The sequence below is a fragment of the Lynx rufus genome, unplaced genomic scaffold (assembly GCF_022079265.1).
Source record: "Lynx rufus isolate CCGP_SWC_20201006 ecotype Redwood Valley unplaced genomic scaffold, mLynRuf1.p SCAF_4, whole genome shotgun sequence".
Classification (NCBI taxonomy): Eukaryota; Metazoa; Chordata; class Mammalia; order Carnivora; family Felidae; genus Lynx; species Lynx rufus.
The window spans coordinates 59,967,514-59,988,201 of record NW_025814856.1 but is presented as its reverse complement, the minus strand read 5'-3'; the positions used below and the strand labels follow the sequence as shown (position 1 = coordinate 59,988,201).

The following is a 20,688-nucleotide window of genomic DNA, read 5'->3' as shown; positions in this document are numbered from 1 at the left end:
TGCTGAGCCTCCTGGGTTTGGGTAGGATTGCAGTTGGAGTCAGCAGAAGGGGAGGGCCTTGCTGTGATGGCATGGTCCTCCATCTTGGGTTTTTCAGAACTCAAAATCAAGGAGGTGGCCGTCCCACTGTCATACTTCCAGGCTGTTGATGGGTCCTAGATCTAGTCCCACACATAGCCCATGTTCATCATCACCTGAGTCACCTGAGGGTCCTTGGTGTCATGGAGTGGCTATTGTAAGGCCTGAGTTCCTTCTCTTGCACCACAGTATGGATCTCTCATATCTTCTAACATTCTTCTGTCACTGGGGTTGAGGACCATCAGTTTTCTCAAGAGGTTTTCACATTCAAGAGGGAAGAATTTTGGATATGGTATTGTCTCCTCAGGATCTGCTTCCATAGCTGCCAAAAGTCCTCTCCCACAAAAGGCAGGGGCACCAGTGACCATGGTGACAGACTGGTTCCCAGGATCCACACATCCAGCATGGGGTCAGAAGAGTTCTGAGGCAGCATAAGTTGGGGGGTGGGGGCTGCCACAGTAGACGTTCAGCTTATGGCTGATGGTGAACTCATTGCTGAGGCCAAAGTCTGCAATTTTTATGATCAGGTTAACACCAAAAAGTAGGCTCTCCAGCTTCTGGTCCCTGAAGGCTGATGACATTGGCAGTACTGCACAGTGTATACTAGCTGCTGTAATTTGCCTTGAGACTCTTTCTCTGTCATGCAGCCATGGCCCAGTAAATAACCAAATATGTCACCCCCACTAATGTACTCTGAGATGAGGAAGAGTGTTTCTGTACTGTCAGTCACCTGGAGCATTTTTATGATATTGGTGTGATCCCAGCCCTTCATGCTATGGACTTCACAGAAAAGTCTTAGGAAGCTGGAGGAGGTCTGCTGACTCTTGTTAATGACCTTACTGAAGGAAGACAGCATTTATGACATTTACCTCAATAAGATAATCAGCACAGTCTTCTTCAACAGCCTCAGAGGCCAAATGACAGTGGGTTGATCTATTCAAAATGTTGGTGAAAAAATATGTCAACCAACAATCCTACTCTGGCAAAACTGTCTTTCAAAAATGAGAGATTGTTGATTCATTATATTACACACCTTAAACTAATATAACATCATATGTTTATAAAATTTCAGAAAGAGAAAGAGAAAGGGAAGGGAAGGAAGGAGGAAAGGGAGGAAGGGACAAAGGGAGGAAGGGAGGGAGGGAGGCAAGGAAGGAAAGGGAAAGGGGGAAAGGAAAGGAAAGGAAAGGAAAGGAAAGGGGGAAGGCAAGGAAGGGGAAGAAGGGAAGGGAGGAAGGGAACGGAAGGGAAGGGACCAGAAGAAAGGATTTGGAAGGAAGAATGGTATGGAAGAAAGGATGGGAGGGAGGGAGGGAGGGAAGGAAGGAAGGAGAAAAGGAGGGAGCGAGGAAGGAAGAAAAGGAGGGAAAGCAGGAGAAAGAGAGGGAGGGAGAAAAATAAGGAAGGATGCAAGGGAGGGAGGGAGGACGGAGGGAGGGATTCTCCCCCCTCCCCAAGAAACGAGGGATAAATTAAGACATTCCCAGATATGCCAAAGCTTAGAACATTGTTACTTCTAGACCAGCCCTGCAATGAAGGCAGTTGTTCAGGTTTAAATTAAAAGACAATGGAAAGTAACTCAAAGTCTTATGAAGAAATAAAGATTTCTGCTAAAAAGAAATACATGGATGAGTAGAAAAGCTAGTATCATTGTAACTTTAGTTTGCATCTCTACTTTTTCCTTTCTACATTAAGAGACTAATGTAGTTTTGTTTTCAATATATGAAGTTTATTGTCCTATTGGTTTCCATACAACACCCAGTGCTCATCCCAAAAGGTGCCCTCCTCAGTACCCATCACGCAACCTCCCCTCCCTCCCACCCCCCATCAACCCTCAGTTTGTTCTCAGTTTTTAAGAGTCTCTTACGCTTTGGCTCTCTTCCACTCTAACCTCTTGGTGTTTTCTTTTTCCTTCCCCTCCCCCATGGGTTTCTGTTAACTTTCTCAGGATCCACATAAAAGTGAAACCATATGGTATCTGTCTTTCTCTGTATGGCTTATTTCACTTAGCATCACACTCTCCAGTTCCATCCATGTTGCTACAAAGGGCCATATTTCATTCTTTCTCTTTGCCATGTAGTACTCCATTGTGTAGGTAAATCACAATTTTTTTATCCATTCATCAGTTGGACATTTAGGCTCTTTCCATAATTTGGCTATTGTTGAGAGTGCTGCTATAAACATTGGGGTACAAGTGCCCCTATGCATCAGTACTCCTGGATCCCTTGGGTAATTCCTAGCAGGGCTATTGCTGGGTCATAGGGTAGGTCTATTTTCAATTTTTTGAGGAACCTCCACACTGTTTTCCAGAGTGGCTGCACCAATTTGCATTCCCACCAACAGTGCAAGAGGGGTCCCATTTCTCCACATCCTCTCCAGCATCTATAGTCTCCTGATGTGTTCATTTTGGCCACTCTGACTGGTGTGAGGTGATATCTGAGTGTGGTTTTGATTTGTATTTCCCTGATGAGGAGCGACGTTGAGCATCTTTTCATGTGCCTGTTGGCCATCCGGATGTCTTCTTTAGAGAAGTGTCTATTCATGTTTTCTGCCCATTTCTTCACTGGGTTATTGGTTTTTCAGGTGTGGAGTTTGATGAGCTCTTTACAGATTTTGCATACTAGCCCTTTGTCCGATATGTCATTTGCAAATATCTTTTCCCATTCCGTTGGTTGCCTTTTAGTTTTGTTGGTTGTTTCCTTTGCTGTGCAGAAGCTTTTTATCTTCATAAGGTCCCAGTAGTTCATTTTTGCTTTTAATTCCCTTGCCTTTGGGGATGTGTCAGTAAGAAATTGGTATGGCTGAGGTCAGAGGTCTTTTCCTGCTGTGTCCTCTAGGGTTTTGATGGTTTCCTGTCTCACATTCAGGTCCTTTATCAATTTTGAGTTCATTTTTGTGAATGTTGTGAGAAAGTGGTCTAGTTTCAATCTTCTGCATGTTGCTGTCCAGTTCTCCCAGCACCATTTGTTAAAGAGACTGTCTTTTTTCCACTGGATGTTTTTTCCTGCTTTGTCAAAGATTAGTTGGCCATACGTTTGTGGGTCTAGTTCTGGGGTTTCTATTCTATTCCATTGGTCTATGTGTCTGTTTTTGTGCCAGTACCATGCTGTCTTGATGATGACAGCTTTGTAGTAGAGGCTAAAGTCTGGGATTGCGATGTCTCCTGCTTTGGTCTTCTTCAAAATTACTTTGGCTATTCGGGGCCTTTTGTGGTTCCATATGAATTTTAGCATTGCTTGTGCTAGCTTTGAGAAGAATGCTTGTGCAATTTTGACTGGGATTGCATTGAATGTGTAGATAGCTTTGGGTAGTATTGACATTTTGACAATATTCTTCCAACCCATGAGCATGGAATGTTTTTCCATTTCTTTATATCTTCTTCAATTTCCTTCATAAGCTTTCTATAGTTTTCAGCATACAGATCTTGTACATCTTTGGTTAGATTTATTCCTAGGTATTTTATGCTTCTTGGTGTAATTGTGAATGGGATCAGTTTCTTTATTTGTCTTTCTGTTGCTTCATTATTAGTGTATAAGAATGCAACTGATTTCTGTACATTGATTTTGTATCCTGCAACTTTGCTAAATTCATGTATCAGTTCTAGCAGACTTCTGGTGGGGTCTATCGGATTTCCATGTATAATATGTCATCTGCAAAAGTGAAAGCTTAACTTCATCTTTGCCAATTTTGATGCCTTTGATTTCCTTTTGTTGTCTGATTGCTGATGCTAGAACTTCCAACCCTATGTTAAACTACAGCGGTGAGAGTGGACATCCCTGTCGTGTTCCTGATCTCAGGGAAAGAGCTCTCAGTTTTTCCCCATTGAGGATGATGTTAGCTGTGGGCTTTTCATAAATGGCTTTTATGATCTTTAAGTATGTTCCTTCTATCCCGACTTTCTGAAGGGTTTTTTATTAAGAAATGGTGCTGAATTTTGTCAAATGCCTTTTCTGCATCAACTGACAGGATCATATGGTTCTTTTCTTTTATTAATGTGATGTATCACGTTAATTGATTTGCGAAGGTTGAACCAGCCCTGCAGCCCAGGAATGAATCCCACTTGATCATGGTCAATAATTCTTTTTATATGTTGTTGAATTCGATTTGCTACTATCTTATTGAGAATTTTTGCATCCATATTCATCAGGGATTTTGGCCTGTAGTTCTTTTTTTACTGGGTCTCTGTCTGGTTTAGGAATCAAAGTAATACTGGCTTCACAGAATGAGTCTGGAAGTTTTCCTTCCCTTTCTATTTCTTGGAATAGCTTGAGAAGGATATCTTTAAACGTCTGGTAGAACTCCCCTGGGAAGCCATCTGGTCCTGGACTCTTATTTGTTGGGAGATTTTTGATGACTGATTCAATTTCTTCGCTGGTTATGGGTCTGTTCAAGCTTTCTATTTCCTCCTGGTTGAGTTTTGGAAGGGTGTGAGTGTTTAGGAATTTGTCCATTTCTTCCAGGTTGTCCAGCTTGTTGGCATATAATTTTTCATACTATTCCCTGATAATTGCTTGTATCTCTGAGGGGTTGGTTGTAATAATTCCATTTTAATTCATGATTTTATCTATTTGGGTCATCTCCCTTTCCTTTTGAGAAGCCTGGCTAGAGGTTTATCAATTTTGTTTATTTTCAACTCTTGGTTTCGTTGATCTGCTCTACAGTTTTTTTTTAGATTCTATATTATTTATTTCTGCCTTGATCTTTATTATTTCTCTTCTTCTGCTGGGTTTTGGGTGTCTTTGCTGTTCTGCTTCTATTTCCTTTAGGTGTGCTGTTAGATTTTGTATTTGGGGTTTTTTCTTGTTTCTTGAGATAGGCCTGGATTGCAATGGATTTTCCTCTCAGGACTGCCTTCACTGCATCCCAAAGCGTTTGGATTGTTGTATTTTTATTTTCATTTGTTTCCATATATTTTTTAATTTCTTCTCTAATTTCCTGGTTGACCCATTCATTCTTTAGTAAGGTGTTCTTTAACCTCCATGCTTTTGGAGGTTTTCCAGACTTTTTCCTGTGGTTGATTTCAAGCTTCATAGCATTGTGGTCTGAAAGTATGCATGGTATAATTTCAATTCTTGTATACTTATGAAGGGCTGTTTTGTGACCCAGTATGTGATCTATCTTGGAGAATGTTCCATGTGCACTCGAGGAGAAAGTATATTCTGTTGCTTTGGGATGCAGAGTTCTAAATCTATCTGTCAAGTCCATCTGATCCAATGTATCATTCAGGGCCCTTGTTTCTTTCTTTCTTTCTTTCTTTCTTTCTTTTTCAATATATGAAGTTTATTGTCAAATTGGTTTCCATACAACACCCAGTGCTCATCCCAAAAGGTGCCCTCCTCAATACCCATCACCCACCCTCTCCTCCTTCCCACCCCCCATCAACCCTCAGTTTGTTCTCAGTTTTTAAGTGTCTCTTATGCTTTGGCTCTCTTCCACTCTAATCTCTTTTTTTTTCCTTCCCCTCCCCCATGGGTTTCTGTTAAGTTTCTCAGGATCCACATAAGAGTGAAACCATATGGTATCTGTCTTTCTCTGTATGGCTTATTTCAGTTAGCATCACTCTCCATTTCCATCCATGTTTCTAAAAAGAAGGGCCCTTGTTTCTTCACTGACCGCGTGTCTAGATGATGTATCCATTTCTGTAAGTGGAGTGTTAAAGTCCCCTGCAATTATCACATTCTTATCAATAAGGTTGCTTACGTTTGTAATTGTTTTATATATTTTGGGGCTCCGGTATTCGGCGCATTGACGTTTATAATTGTTAGCTCTTCCTGATGGATAGACCGTGATGATTATATAATGCCCTTCTTCATCTCTTGTTACAGCCTTTAATTTAAAGTCTAGTTTGTCTGATATAAGTATGGCAATCCAGCTTTCTTTTGACTTCCAGTGGCATGATAAATAGTTCTCCATCCCCTCACTCTCAATCTGAAGGTGTCCTCAGGTCTAACATGAGTCTCTTGTAGACAGCAAATAGATGGGTCTTGTTTTTTTATCCATTCTGATACCCTATGTCTTTTGGTTCGCACATTTAGTCCATTTACATTCAGTGTCATTATAGAAAGATATGGGTTTAGAGTCATTGTGGTGTCCGTAGGTTTCATGCTTGTAGTGATGTCTCTGGTACTTTGTCTCACAGGATTCCCCTTAGGATCTCTTGTAGGGCTGGTTTAGTGGTGACGAATTCCTTCAGTTTTTGTTTGTTTTGGGAAGACCTTTATCTCTCCTATTCTAAATGACAGACTTGCTGGATAAAGGATTCTCGGCTGCATATTTTTTCTGTTCACCACATTGAAGATCTCTTGCCATTCCTTTCTGGCCTGCCAAGTTTCAGTAGAGAGATCGGTCATGAGTCTTATAGGTCTCCCTTTATATGTTAGAGCACGTTTATCTCTAGCTGCTTTCAGAATTTTCTCTTCATCCTTGTATTTTGCCAGTTTCACTATGATATGTCGTGCAGAAGATCGATTCAAGTTACGTCTGAAGGGGGTTCTCTGTGCCTCTTGGTTTTCAATGCCTTTTTCCTTCCCCAGATCAGGGAAGTTCTCAGCTATTATTTCTTCAAGTACACCTTCAGCACCTTTCCCACTCTCTTTCTCCTCTGGAATACCAATTATGCATATATTGTTTCTCTTTAGTGTACCACTTAGTTCTCTAATTTTCCCCTCATACTCCTGGATATTTTTATCTTTTTCTCAGCTTCTTCTTTTTCCATAATTTTATCTTCTAGTTCACATATTCTCTCCTCTGCCTCTTCAATCCGAACTGTAGTTGTCTCCATTTTATTTTTCAGTTCATTGATAGCACTTTTTAGCTCCTCCTGGCTGTTCCTTAGTCCCTTGATCTCTGTAGCAAGAGATTCTCTGCTGTCCTTTATACTTTTTTCAAGCCCAGCGATTAACTTTATGACTATTATTCTAAATTCACTTTCTGTTATATTGTTTAAATCATTTTTGATCAGTTTGTTAGCTGTTGTTATTTCCTGGACGTTTTTCTGAGGGGAATTCTTTCGTTTCATCATTTTGGATAGTCCCTGGAGTGGTGTGGGACTGCGGGACACTTCCCCTGTGCTGTCTTGAATAACTTGTGTTGGTGGGCGGGGCCGCCCTCAGACGTGATGTCTGCCCCCAGCCCACCGCTGGGGCCACAGTCTGACTGGTGTGTGCCTTCTCTTCCCCTCTCCTAGGGGCGGGATTCACTGTGGGGTGCGGTGGCCCATCTGGGCTACTTGCACACTGCCAGGCTTGTGGTGCTGGGGAGCTGGTATATTAGCTGGGGTGGATCGGCGAGGTGCACAGGGGCGGGAGGAGCAGGCTCAGCTTGCTTTTCCTTCAGAGATCTGCTTCGGGAGGGGCCCTGTGGCACCAGGAGGGATTCAGACCCGCCAGAGGGATGAATCTGCAGAAGCACAGCGTTGAGTGTTTGTGCGGTGCAAGCAAGTTCCCTGGCAGGAACTGGTTCCCTTTGTGATTTTGGTTGGGGGATAGGCGAGGGAGATGGCATTGTTGAGCGGCTTTGTTTCCCACCAAGCTGAGCTCTGTTGTCTGGGGCTCAACAACTCTCCCTCCCATTGTCCTCCAGCCCTCCCGTTCTCTGAGCAGAGCTGTTAGCTTATAACCTTCCAGATGTCAAGTCCCGCTTGCTGTCGGAATGTTAGCTAAAATTAAAATTAAAGAAAAAAAGATAAAATGTGGTTCCAAGTACTAGGTAAAATAATGGGAATTTCCACGTTAAGACAAGATGGGGTAGACATCTCTTCCCAATCCTCTCACTAAATACAACTAAAAATGCTGGACATTATATATAAAATAAACATAAGATTTTAAAAGGTGGAGAGAAAAATTGGCTGGCCAGGGACCTCAGGATTCAACAAACAACACAGAGGTAAGTTACCCGAGTTTGGTGTGTTTGAGGGTGGTGCTGGTTTGTTTTATATATCCCAGACTGGATGCTGGAGAAGTCAACAAGCCAGAAATGTCAATCAATGGGCAAGACCCAAAAAGAAAAGACTCAACAAAAGCCTGCTTTGTCTAGCCAAAGCTCCAGAAGAGGGACAGCCTAGCAAAGCACAGAACTTCTAGACAACAGCTGCTCTATTCCAGACAAATATCACAGGAAGACTGCAGCCCCACTTTCATCAGCAAAGACCAAGTGGGGAGCCTGGACTCTGACCTAATCTATGTGGAATGTGGTGCTCACTCCTTCTGGCTGACGTGGGATAGGGGAAGACTAAGTGGAGAGTAAGTGGTACTCTGCCTGGTGGTAATGAGCTCCCCCCTTCATGTTGATGAAGGCCATGTGGGGAGCAGTAATAAGGCATCCCTCTCCCTCTCGGACAAGGTGGGATCAGAAGAATGCTGACTCCCTGCCAGTCCACCAGCAATGAGGTGCTCCTCTTCTCCCAGTGTGTGAATAGAGATGGGGGAATCCTGGGCTTCCAGCCCTACCTGGCAGTAAGCAAGCAATGCATTATTCCCTTTCCTTCAGTGGTGCACTGTCAGAGGAGGTAGCTAAAAAAGACTTGAATAAGATCCAGAATTTAATAACCTATACCCCAAATGCCAGGGATTTAATCTAAAATCACTTTTTACAAAAGAAATCTATAACCAGTAAAGAAATAGAATTCGTAATCAAAAATCTCCCAAAAAAACCCAAGAGTCCAGGGCTGGGCAACTTTCCAGGGGAATTCTACCAAACATTTAAAGAAGAGTTAACACCTATTCTTTTGAAGCTGTTCCAAAAATTAGAAATGTAAGGAAATCTTCCAAACTCATTCTAGGAAGTCAGCATTACCTTGATTTCAAAACCAGACCAAGACCCCACGAAAAAAGGAGAACTCCAGACCAATTTCCCTGATGAACACTGATGTGAAATTACTCAACAGGAAACCGACCAACCAGATACAACAATACATTAAAAGAATTATTCATCACGACCAAGTGGGATATATACCCAGGATGCAGGGCTGGTTCAATATTCACAAAACAATCAAATGTGATATATCACATTAATAAAAGAAAGGACAAGAACCACATGATCCTCTCTATAGATGCAGAGAAAGCACTTGACAAAATACAGCATCGTTTCATGATAAAAACCCTCAAGGATGTAGGGATAAGAGGATCGCACCTCAAGATCATAAAAAGCCATATGTGAAAGACCCACCGTCAATATCATCCTCATTTGGGAAAAACTAAGAGCTTATCCATAAGGTCAGGAACATGACAAGGATGTCTACTCTCGCCACTGTTACTCAATATAGTATTAAAAGTCTTAGCCTCAGCAATCAGACAACACAAAGGAGTAAAAGGCATCCAAATTGGCAAGGAGGAAGTCAAACTTTTTACTCTTCGCAGATGACATGATACTGTATATGGAAAACCCAAAAGATTCTACCAAAAAACTGCTAGAACTGATCCATGAATTCATCAAAGTTGCAGGATATAAAATCAATGCACAGAAATCAGTTGTATTCCTATACACCAATAATGAAGTGACAGCAAGAGAAATCAAGGAATCTATCCCATTTACAGTTGCACCAAAAACCATAAAATACCTAGGAATAAATCTAACCAAACAGGTGAAAAATCTATACACTGAGAAGTATAAAAAGTTTATGAAAGAAATTGAAGACACAAAAAAATGGAAAAATATTCCTTACTCCTGGATTGCAAGAACAAACATTATTAAAATATCGATACCACCCAAAGCAATCTACATATTCAATGAAATGCTTATCAAAATAACACCAACATTCTTCATAGAGCTAGAAAAAACAATCCTAAAATTTGTATGGAATGAGAAAAGACGCCGAATAACCAAAGATATCCTGAAAAAGAAAACCAAAACTGGAGGCATCACAATTCTGGACTTCAAGCTGTATTACAAAGCTGTAATCATCAAGACAGTATGGAAATCGTACAAAACCAGACACGCAGATCAATGGAATAGATTAGAGAACCCAGAAATGGACTCACAAATATATGGCCATTTAATCATTGACAAAGCAGGAAAGAAAATCCAATAGAATAAAGACAGTCTCTTCAGCAATCGTGCTGGGAAAACTGGACAGTGACATGCAGAAAAATGAACCTGGATCATTTACTGACACCATACACAAAAACTCAAAATGGATGAAAGACCTAAGTGTAAGACAGGAGGCCATCAAAATCCTCGAGGAGAAAGCAGGGAATCACCTCCTTGACCTCGGCTGCAGCAACTTCTTACTCAACACATATCCAGAGGCAAGGGAAATAAAAGAAAAAATGAACTATTGGGACCTCATCAAAATAAAAAGCCTCTTCACAGCAAAAGAAACAATCAGCAAAACTAAAAGGCAACCAACAGAATGGGAGAAGATATTTGCAAACGACATATCAGATAATGGGTTAGTATCCAAAATCTATAAAGAACTTATCAAACTCAACACCCAAAAAACAAACAATCCAGTGAAGAAATGGGCAAAAGACATGAATAGACACTTCTCCAAGGAAGACATCCCATGGCCCACTAACACATGAAAAACGGCTCAACACCACTCATCATCAGGGAAATACAAATCAAAACCACAATGAGATACCACCTGACACCTGTCAGAATGGCTAACATTAACAACTCAGGCCACAACAGATGTTGGCAAGGATGCAGAGAAAGAGGATCTCTTTTGCACTGCTGGTGGCAATGGAAACTGGTGCAGCCAGTTTGGAAAACAATATGGAGGTTCCTCAAAAAACTAAAAATAGACCTATCCTACAACCTAGCAATTGCACTACTAGGCATTTATCCAAGGGATATGTGTGCTGTTTCGAAGGGACACATGCACCCCATGTTTATAGCAGCACTATCAACAATAGCCAAAGAATGGAAAGAGCCCAAACGTCCATCGATGGATGAATGGATAAAGAAAATGTGGCATATATATACAATGGAGTATTATTTGGCAATCAAAAAGAATGAAATCTTGCCATTCCAACTACGTGGATGGAACTGGAGGGTATTATGCTAAGTGAAATTAGAGAAAGACAAAAATCATATGACTTCACTCATATGAGGACTTTAGGGGACAAAACAGATGAACATAAGGGAAGGGAAACAAAAATAATATAAAAACAGAGATGGGGACAAAACAGAAGAGACTCATAAATATGGAGAACAAACTGAGGGTTGGTGGAGGGGTTGTGGGAGGGGGGATGGGCTAAATGGGTAAGGGGCATTAAGGAATCTACTCTTGAAATCATTGTTTCACTATATGCTAACTAATTTGGATGTAAATTTTAAAAAATAAAAAATAAAATAAAATAAAAATAAACAAAGAAAAAAACCCTAAAAAATAGACCACAATATGTAGTCAAGAGCTCCATTTTTGGTGTGTTTATCTGCTCTTCTGTTTGTTTTTGCTTTTAGAGAGGGAGAGAGTACTGTGGGCAGAGGGAGGGAGGGAGAGGGGGAGAGAGAGACGGGGGAGGGGAAAAGAGAGAGAGAGAGAGAGAGAGACTTTCCCATGACCTTGGGGTCATGACCTAAGCCAAAAATAAAAAGGTGGGACGATCAACCAACTGAGCCACACAGGCCCCCATATCTGCTCTTCTGGACCATGTATATACATGGGGACAAGACTCAGCTTTCCCTGACTCATCACAATAACATGACATCTAGTACCTGGCAGACCTTCAATTAATATTTGAGTGTTTGAATATTTGAATATTTAAATGAATGAATGAATGAATCAATCAATGAACTAAAGGCAAGGGTGGGAGTCAGGTCTCTGGGAGAAGGACTCATGACCTTGAAGATGATCTCTGTTGAGGTCAGCACTGGCCTTAGACCTCTGTTGCTACAGACACCAGATTCCACTAATGGCAAATTTTACTTGTTGAAAGAAATGGCCACATGGCTTCCAGAAGATACCAGACTCACCTGAGGTGCAGAAAGTGGAGCATGGGTTAGGCCAGTATTGTTTCATCCAGAGGGGTAGGACACCAGGTGTGCTACACATGTGCAGGTAGGTGGAGATCCGGCTGCTCTGAATTGCCACCAGATTGCCACCAACACCTGGGAGGAGAAAAAGAATGTGGTTTCCCCCTTTTTATGCCAGTCTCTCAGTTCTGGCCCTTATTTTAAGTCTACTTCCTCCAGAAGCCTCCCTTGATTGATGTAGCACTTGGTCTCTTTTCCTTTCCTCCCACTTTACAACAGATTTTATTTGGCTGCAAGCAAGGGTAAACTCGACCTTGTGAGTGAAGTGCCAGGGTAGTAACTGTATCACCTTGACAGCTACCTCTTATGGTGAAGGAAATGTGACTGGCAAAGTAGGTTTACAATACAGATTTGTCAAGTAGAGGGAGGGAGGGAGAGTGATGGAAAGGTCTATGGGAGGATGTCTTGATAAGGCCTTCAAGGCCGTGGGAAGTGACAGGGATCAGATTACAGACTGGAACATCTGAGAAAATGAAGATTTTTTCCACCTAAGGTGGAAAGGAGATGGAAGAGAAGGTGGGCAACAGCAGCAAGGGAAGAGGGGATAGCATATGCAACAGGTCTGGGGCTTATGGCTGAGGCTCCCAGCTTCCACAGAGAATGGACCATGCCAAGACTACAAAGGCCATGCTGAGCTGTCTTTGCAGGGACAGGATTACAGGCTGAGAGAGAAGAGCGTCTGTTCAGGACCATCTCCTTTAGAGAGTGGGAAGGCTCCCTCCATCCTGTTTCCTCAGCCCATTGGGGAATAACCCCTCACTGGGCCAGATGTGCCCCAGTGATATCCAGAGGCAGAGACCAACAACCCTGGATGCAAAAGTCTGTGGGCAGAGGATGGCTGCAGATCTATTTTGCTCAATCCACATGATTTAAAAAAGGGGGGAGGAGTGGATTTAAAAATGTAACTCAAATTACTTGTTAGCATTTACATAAATTGCTGGCTTCTCCTAACAAGTCAGTTCTGCCAACTCTGGACCTCCAAACTTGCCAGGCAGCAACTGGCTGGAGCTAAGCAGGCCCCTCTCCCTCCACACCAGGAACACGTTCTGCAGCATGACCTATTCCCTGCTGCTCCTTACTGCCCAGCTACTGTCATACTGGCTGAACTCACTCAACATTCTCATGTGGCCCCACAGTCATCTGAGTTGGTGACATCCAAGAAAATCTTTCTAAGCTTTAGCCTGCCTTAGCAGTTGTTGTCTTTCACATGGCCAGCTCCTTGTATGACGGGCAAGCTCTGCCTCTACTGGGGCAGACCTGCTGGGTGGTCCACTGATATTCAAGGAATAATCACCTGGGTTCCCATGGAAATGGGGAGAGGGGGTGCCCAAAGGCCTCTGTAGCCTGTTTCTGCAGCCCCAGAACACCAGGGCCTGGGACCAAGCAAAGTATGCAAAAAGCTATCACATTTGGTTCCCTCCCTGACTGGTCAGTTCCATTTACAGATCCTTATCAGAAGCCAGACACAAACCAAGCTTTGGTTAAGAGAGCCCATAGGGTCTAAGCCTAGAAGGGAGATCAATGAAGGGTTGGGTGGAAGACAACAGGGAACGGAGGGGATTCAGGCAAACCGGACAAACACAAGTCCTGTCTGAGTGGCAGCTGATTGTTTCCTCACCCAGAATGTAAACTCAGTATTGTCACAGTCTTGCTTTCGAAGAAGGCAGAAATCCAGATTTTTATGTGCAAAAGTCTTAGTTTTAAATGTCATCAATGAATCTAAATTTAAGAAATTAGCAAACATACAAACAAACCATGAGAAGCCAACACCCCAGTTCTGAAGGCCACGATCAGATGGCAGTGAATCCTGGCTTAGATGTGCCTTCAAGGCATGGGATTTAGCTCTGTGGGACAGCTCAAGTCTCTGTGGTGACTGTGAGGAAGAGTGTGAGCTGGTGGAGCAGTGGTCAGGGCTTTTTCCCTGAGGGTCTCCTTCCATATGAGAAAAACCAGCCCGGTAGTCCCTGCCCAGCAGAAACATAGCCATGGCTCAGTTTCCAGATTATGCCTTTGAAGGCCTGGGGCTAGACCTCTGAAGTCACTGCTGTTCAGGTCCCACTGCCCAAACCCTGTGGGCCAATACAGCCCAGGGGTCCCAGGTGATGGTGACTGCCAATACCTACCACATATGATGGGAGTAAATATGGCCATGCCTTGGAATTGCTGTTTAGAAATGGTTTTGTTCAAGATGAGCCCTCCAAAACTGGGGAGAGAGCAGAGGGAAAATGATTAGTTTATCCTTGTAGGGGACCTGGTATACCTCTATACAAAATGTCTTATCAGAGGCACCTGGGTGGCTCAGTCGGTTGAGAGTCTGACTTCAGCTCAGGTCGTGATCTCATTATTCTGGAATTCAAGCCCCACATTGGGCTATATGCTGACAGCTCAGAGCCCGGAGCCTGTTTAGGATTTTCTCTCTCTTCCTCTGCCCCTCCCCTAGTCATGCTCGCTGGCTCTCTTTCTCTCTCTCTCTCTCACACAAATAAACAAATATTAAAATAAAAAATTTTTTCAAAATGTCTTACCAGTTTCCTTTCTCAGTGTAGCAAACACTTTCCTGACCCCTATACAAAATATCTGATATAGACAGGCTGGTATCCACAGTGTCCTCTCCACCACGCACATGGTTCTCCACCTCTATTCTGAGCATCAGCTGGTTCCAGAAGGCCCATCAGATAATGTTAGCCCATTAAAAACAAGTTACAAACTCTCTGAGGTCACATAGCTGGCTGGACTCTCCCATGTGACAGCTCATGTACCACAACTGAACTGGTACTTTCCTGAGCAGTAAAATGGAACCTGCATGAGAATCCACTTCTTCTCCTTGTTCTTAGAGATGTCGCAATAAGACCTTGCTCCTACCAGCCCCTGGAGTTCAGCAAAGACTGCCCTGCTCCTACAGTCCTGGCAAAGTTGGATCAGTTCGTAAGAGGAGCCCAGGAGCTTTCTGGAATCAAAGACACCTGGACCATAACCACTTCTCCCTAAGATTCAAAGTTTGGAAAGCACCCCAGAAAGCACTGGGGTGGTGATCATCCAGGTCTACTAACAGAAAGGGCTCTGGAGAGTGAGGTTCAAGGGTGGAAGACCTGAGCTCAGCTGAAGGCCCAAGGGCCCAGGGGGACGAATCCCTCAGCCCCACTAGGTCCCACCAGCAGCCATGCTGTGGAAATGGTATCCACAGAACCATCACTGTAGGGCCAGGTGAGGGACTCCCTGAAGCCCAAGCAGGGGAACTCTGGCAGCAGGGATGGGGGAGACAGGTGTCCTGCAGTGCCACGAGGGGACAAGAGGTCCTGGCATCAGTGTATTCAACTGATGTTTCCAGGTTCAGTTCTTCCTGGCTCTGATACTCCTGCAGTGGTAAACAGGACTGCCTCTCAGAATAAATAAGGCCTAAGGTGCTTGGTGAGAGGGAAAGAGATGAAGAACAAAGAGGTATGACTCAACAACCGGCACCGGGACTTAGTGAGGGAGCCCACAGCAATGATTCCCTCCAACCATGATCAGCCAGAAAATGATTTAAACCCACATGATTTACATCCTCACCCTGGAGGCTTGGTGGCCTCAGGCCACTCTCCCTGTCTGCAGAGGCCAGACAGGGGTGGCATGGAGAGCAAAGGGGTGGTGGCAGCCCTCACTCATGTGCACATGCTGATGACCATTGCTAGAATGATTGGGAACCACCCTAACTTCAGGATCCTCATGATGGGCGGGTTCTGCTTGACAATGAGGACCCACAAGGGGATCAGGGCCATTAAGCTGATATAGACCAATAGCATCAGGTATCGATTATCTGGGAGGAGAGAGAGACAGGCAGACAGACAGACAGTGTGAGTGCCAGGGCACATGAGCATGGACTGTGGGGCCACAGTCTGGGCTGCAATGATTAGAGGTGGGCTTGGAGCTGAGGAGACGGTTCTGTCTCCGGCAGTTTAGGGTGGACAACCTACCATACTTCTAAAGATTTTGTCCATCTTATTAAGCAACTGGAAAAGCTCCTCTTTATCCTCAATTCCTGTCACAAGCCCCTTTACTTCTCTTTTTTGCTATTTTCCTGACATACATAACCTCTCCCATCTCCTTCCACCTCAACCTTATTATTATTATTAATGGTTACATTTATGGGATTGTGTCCACAGGCCAGCACTGTGCCCAGCACCTTCTGAGCACAAACTCATGTCATGTTCTCTATTCCCCCTCAGATGGGCATAGGAGAGACTACAGCATGAAGAGGTGGCCCACCAGCACCCAAACCAGCATGCAGACATCAGGGCTACAGCCAGAGTTGGTTAATGATGCCAATCTGCTCCTGGCTGAGGCCAGCCTAAGGTGGCCTCCCCAGCATCTATAGGACCCTCAGGGCTCAGACCACACCCAGCTTTGCAGCTACTTATGTCCCTGTGTCATCTTCGCTGCTGGTTGGAGCCAGCAGAACTCTGACGGTTCTGGGACACCTGACTGTTCCTGGAGCCAGGTCAGGGCCCCACATACCACCATTCTCACTCACTCCCTTCTTCCCTTATATTTTGTGTGTCACCTTCCCAATCACTCCAAATAAGACACCAGCTTTCTCTAGAGCTATCCTCTCACCCCCAGCCCCACCTCTAAAGGACAGGCTCAGGTGGTGCACAGTCCTCTGCCAAGTGGACCCCAGCACGCAGAGGTGTGCAGGTAGGTCTGTGCCCCACATCCCATTTCTCTGAGCAGCATCATTAGGAGGACCCCTCCCCTCTTGTCTTTCTCTGCACTAAACAATCATGGTTCATTCCTCTGCCATAGGGAGGCCCGTCTCCTTGGGCAGCTACATGGAAGCACAGGCCACAGTTGCTCAACTTGGACTACAGACAAAGTAACTCATCATGGAAGGGGCCAGCCTCTTCGCCATCCCAGGAGGTGGGAGGCCCAGGAAGCTCTAAGCAAGTCTCAAAAGCTCTAGGAAGCAGCAGCCTACAGGAGTGCTGCTTTTAGGACATTTTTTCAGTCTGATTTTTCTAGAATTATTCAGGAGCCCTGGCAGAGGCTCCACCTCATATTTTCCCACCACCATGATGAATACTTCCCCCAGACATGGCTTGTCTTCCCAACTACACTGACAGGTGACATAGCAGCTCATTCTTCATCAGTGAAGATTTATCTCATATGTGCCAGGCCCAGTGAACCTGTAAGTGCACCCAAGATAAATTCACAGTCTAATTTGAGGGACAGACAACCCAACAATGATTCAACAGCTACTAAGTCGTGTGTTGCAACATGCACATTAAGGCAGAGAAGAAGGGTCTGGAAACACCAGTGACCCAAATTTGTTTTATAAGTAAAACTCGATTAACCAACCCACACACAAATCTTGTTTTAAATTCACCATGGTTTAAAAATAAAATTAGGTCATCTTATCATTAGATCTTCATTGCCACTTACAGGAACTTTGAGGATCTCCCAACCATCAAACAGTATTGGTGGAAGGCAGTTCCTGGGGTGACAAGGAGCTGGTCCCAGAGCTGAGAGGGAGAGGGTCTCAATGCCCAGACACACTAAATCACAGGTATTCTGTCAGTCTGCTTCAGCTGCTTCAGCATGTAAGTGCTGGGTGACTTCTCTTGGTCCAGAGTCTGAGTTCCCACAGGGCAACGATAAGCCAGAGCTTTGCTGTGTCTGTGCCTGTGTCTAGGTATTTCCTCCAAATAAGTGTCACCACATGCCCTACTGCTGTCCACCATCTTCTTCACTGTCCACTCCACTCACTGATGCCACCTGCCCCCAGGTACTTGGGGTTATGACCATGCACAGAATCAACACTTACTAGATCCAAACAACTGTGGGCAGCCAGCTTAGGTGGAAAGCAAAAACTGTGATGCTCAGAGGGGAGTAGTCAGCAGGTGAGAACCATCTGGGAAAGGGAGATGCTACCTGTCCACAATGCCCAGGGCAGGAGCATGTTCATTGTGCTCCCAGGGCAGATCTAGGGAGACCCCTGGTGGAGTCAGAGCCTCTGGCCACAAGGGTCTGTCATACAAGAGGTGTGAATGCCTCTCTTGGCTGATGACCAGGGCACTGGGCACCTTCTGAGGAGACCTGGTCTTCTTCTGCCTCACACCAGCAGGGAGAGCATATGCTGCTGCCCATGGCTATGACATGCCTCCTTGGGAGTCCCTTCCCAGCTGGTTTGTACATGTCCGGTGTGACACATGACTTACCCATGGAGGCTCTGTTAACCTATGAGGGCACACTGAAGTAGCCAGGCCATCCTCTGGCCCTCCCTGGTCTCCTTGCACACCCCTGCCCTAAGGTGGAGACTGAACTTATCTGCTGACCTGAGTGAATGGGAGAGCTTGCTGTTTGCCGACATTGGACCCAGCCTTGTTCGTGTGCCCCACCTCGAGGGGTACCTCTTACCTTTGTGTTTATAGAAGAAGCTGCTAACAAAGGCCAGGATGGACAACGTGATGAGGTCTCCCAGGCTGGCAGCAATGGGCGTGGCAATGTTGTCTGGATTGACCCCAAGCTTCCGAGAACCAATTACTATGTAGACCATCAGCATTCCTGCAGGGAGGTGGCAGAGAAAACTCAAAGCACAGGATGAGAAAGTGGTCAGGAGGCTGCTCAGTAACTTTTCTGTATCCACACAGCCCTCGCCTGAGCCAGCCTGCCCTAACACTCAGTTTCCCCGCTATTCTGAAGCCTGAGAAGGCTGCAGTAGGGTGGACCCTGTCACTTGCACAGTGATGTTAAGAAGCAGCCTGGAAGCTTTGATGATACACTCAAACCCATGGGGGAGACAGCAGGGAGGTAGTACCTGGGCTCCCAAACCAGAAACTACAGATGTGAAGCTCACAGCTGCTCCCTGACAGGAAGAAGACTCCAAAACCACTCTAAGCAACAGAGCCCCAGGGGCAGAGCACAGCATCTTGTGTCTGTCGGGGTCCCTGGGGACACAGGTGTCCCAGTGGGATTAGCCACATGAGAGGTTTGTTAGGGACAGGGCCTGTGAGGAGGAATGGGGGGCCACAGGGGTGTTGGGAGAGCCACGAGATGGCATGTAGGCCACCCGCAGTGGAAGACAGGAAGGAAAGCAGGGGAAGCACATGCAGACAACAGCACAGCATTGTCAGCAGGTCCACATCTCTGGCGAACAGACCCATCTCAGGATCCTGGAAGGGCCACCACTGGGCGAAGGCAGCAGGTAACCTCTAACAGCGGGGAGTGGGGGTAAATTTTTGGGTGTAGCACTGGAAACCCAAGAGACACATTCTCGTGGCCACTATACCTCCCTGGGTCCTATTTTGTGTTCTGACTGTGTTCTGAGATGACTGTCACATGCAATCTTCCAGCCCTCATCTACTGCCTAGGACTTAATCCAACAGCATTGGGGGCTCCTGGGTGGCTCAGTCAGTTAAGCGTCCAACTCTTGGTTTTGACGCAGGTCATGATCTCATGGTTTGTGGGGTCGAGCCCCATGTCAGGCTCTGTGATGACAGCACGGAGCCTGCCTGGCATTCTCTCTCTCTCTCCCTCTCTCTCTACCCCTCCCCTGCTTAAGCTCGCACCACTGACTCTTTCTCTCAAAATAAATAAATAAACATTTTTTAAAAGACACATTGTATCTTGGCTCTTGGTGTTTTAATACTTTACTCACTACTCTGTAACTCTAAATATAATTAGAATTATCACCTCAAGGCCTACTAACACTGCTGCCACTGGCCACAGTTTGTGCCCTATTTTGTGACCAGGTCATAGCTACTTTATCTCTTTTGAAATGCCAATTCTAAGTGAGGTTGAGTCTGTGTGGCTGGTGGTCTGGTGAAAAACAGGGACTACATCGAAACCACCAGTTTGAGAGCACTTATTAAAAACCACCACCACCACCTGGCTTTACAGCAGTCATGCTGAGGTCACACTATGAGCCACCAGCCATGCTCCTAAACTTCTACACATCTTTGGATAACCCAGTTTATGTCCATGCTGCTGAACTTCACCCCTCATCTATGCTTCACTTTCCTCATCTGGAAAATGGGGAGCTAGGAATGACATTCTCTACAAGACTCCACAGGAACAGGACTGGCCTCTGGAATCATTGGATTGTGTTGTTTTCAGAGGAGACTTCAGGTCAAGTATCTCTTGGGCTCTATTTCTCCACAAGGTGTGGCATACTCATTCTTCTCTTCCCTTGGACAGACTGAGTGATGGCGCCCTAACCCCTGCCCCATGTGCACAGGCACAGGTACATGACCAGGAGCAGTCTGCCCAAGGAAGTGCAATTTATGAATTTGCTCCTGGGTTTCTGCACTCTTACCCTCCATCCCGATTACATACACTAGCACAGGAATGAAGAGAAACCACTAAATAACCTGCCACATTATCCTTACAGAGAGCTAAGCTCAAAGGTGTTTCATGAGCAGTCAGATGGAGAACAGAAGGGTAAATGCAAATCCAATTCAGTTAGCACTTATTCTTTCTTATACGTGCACATTGTTTGTGAGAGACACTCAGACATGCAGTCCAGAAGAGAACCAAAATGAAGTCCGCTCATTCAGCAAACATTTGGCAGCTGGTAACATGCCTATTTTAGGTGTTGAAAATAGCCATCAGGCTTTGGACTCAAACAGTAAATGCTTGTTGGGTGGAGGGACAGACAGC

General features: G+C 44.9%; 1 protein-coding gene across 1 annotated transcript in view; it reads right to left on the bottom strand.

The window, feature by feature from the left end:
* Nucleotides 1–488: 488 nt before the first annotated feature.
* The window catches only part of LOC124523372 (solute carrier family 41 member 3-like), a 68,742-nt gene continuing 48,542 nt past the window's right edge, over nucleotides 489–20,688 (bottom strand). The window contains exons 5-9 of the mRNA XM_047095206.1: nucleotides 18,448–18,594; nucleotides 15,706–15,850; nucleotides 14,178–14,257; nucleotides 11,995–12,129; nucleotides 489–649 (exon numbers count right to left, since the gene is read on the bottom strand). Coding sequence (XP_046951162.1) covers nucleotides 489–649; nucleotides 11,995–12,129; nucleotides 14,178–14,257; nucleotides 15,706–15,850; nucleotides 18,448–18,594 — 668 coding nt within the window. The remainder of the gene's footprint in view (nucleotides 650–11,994; nucleotides 12,130–14,177; nucleotides 14,258–15,705; nucleotides 15,851–18,447; nucleotides 18,595–20,688) is intronic.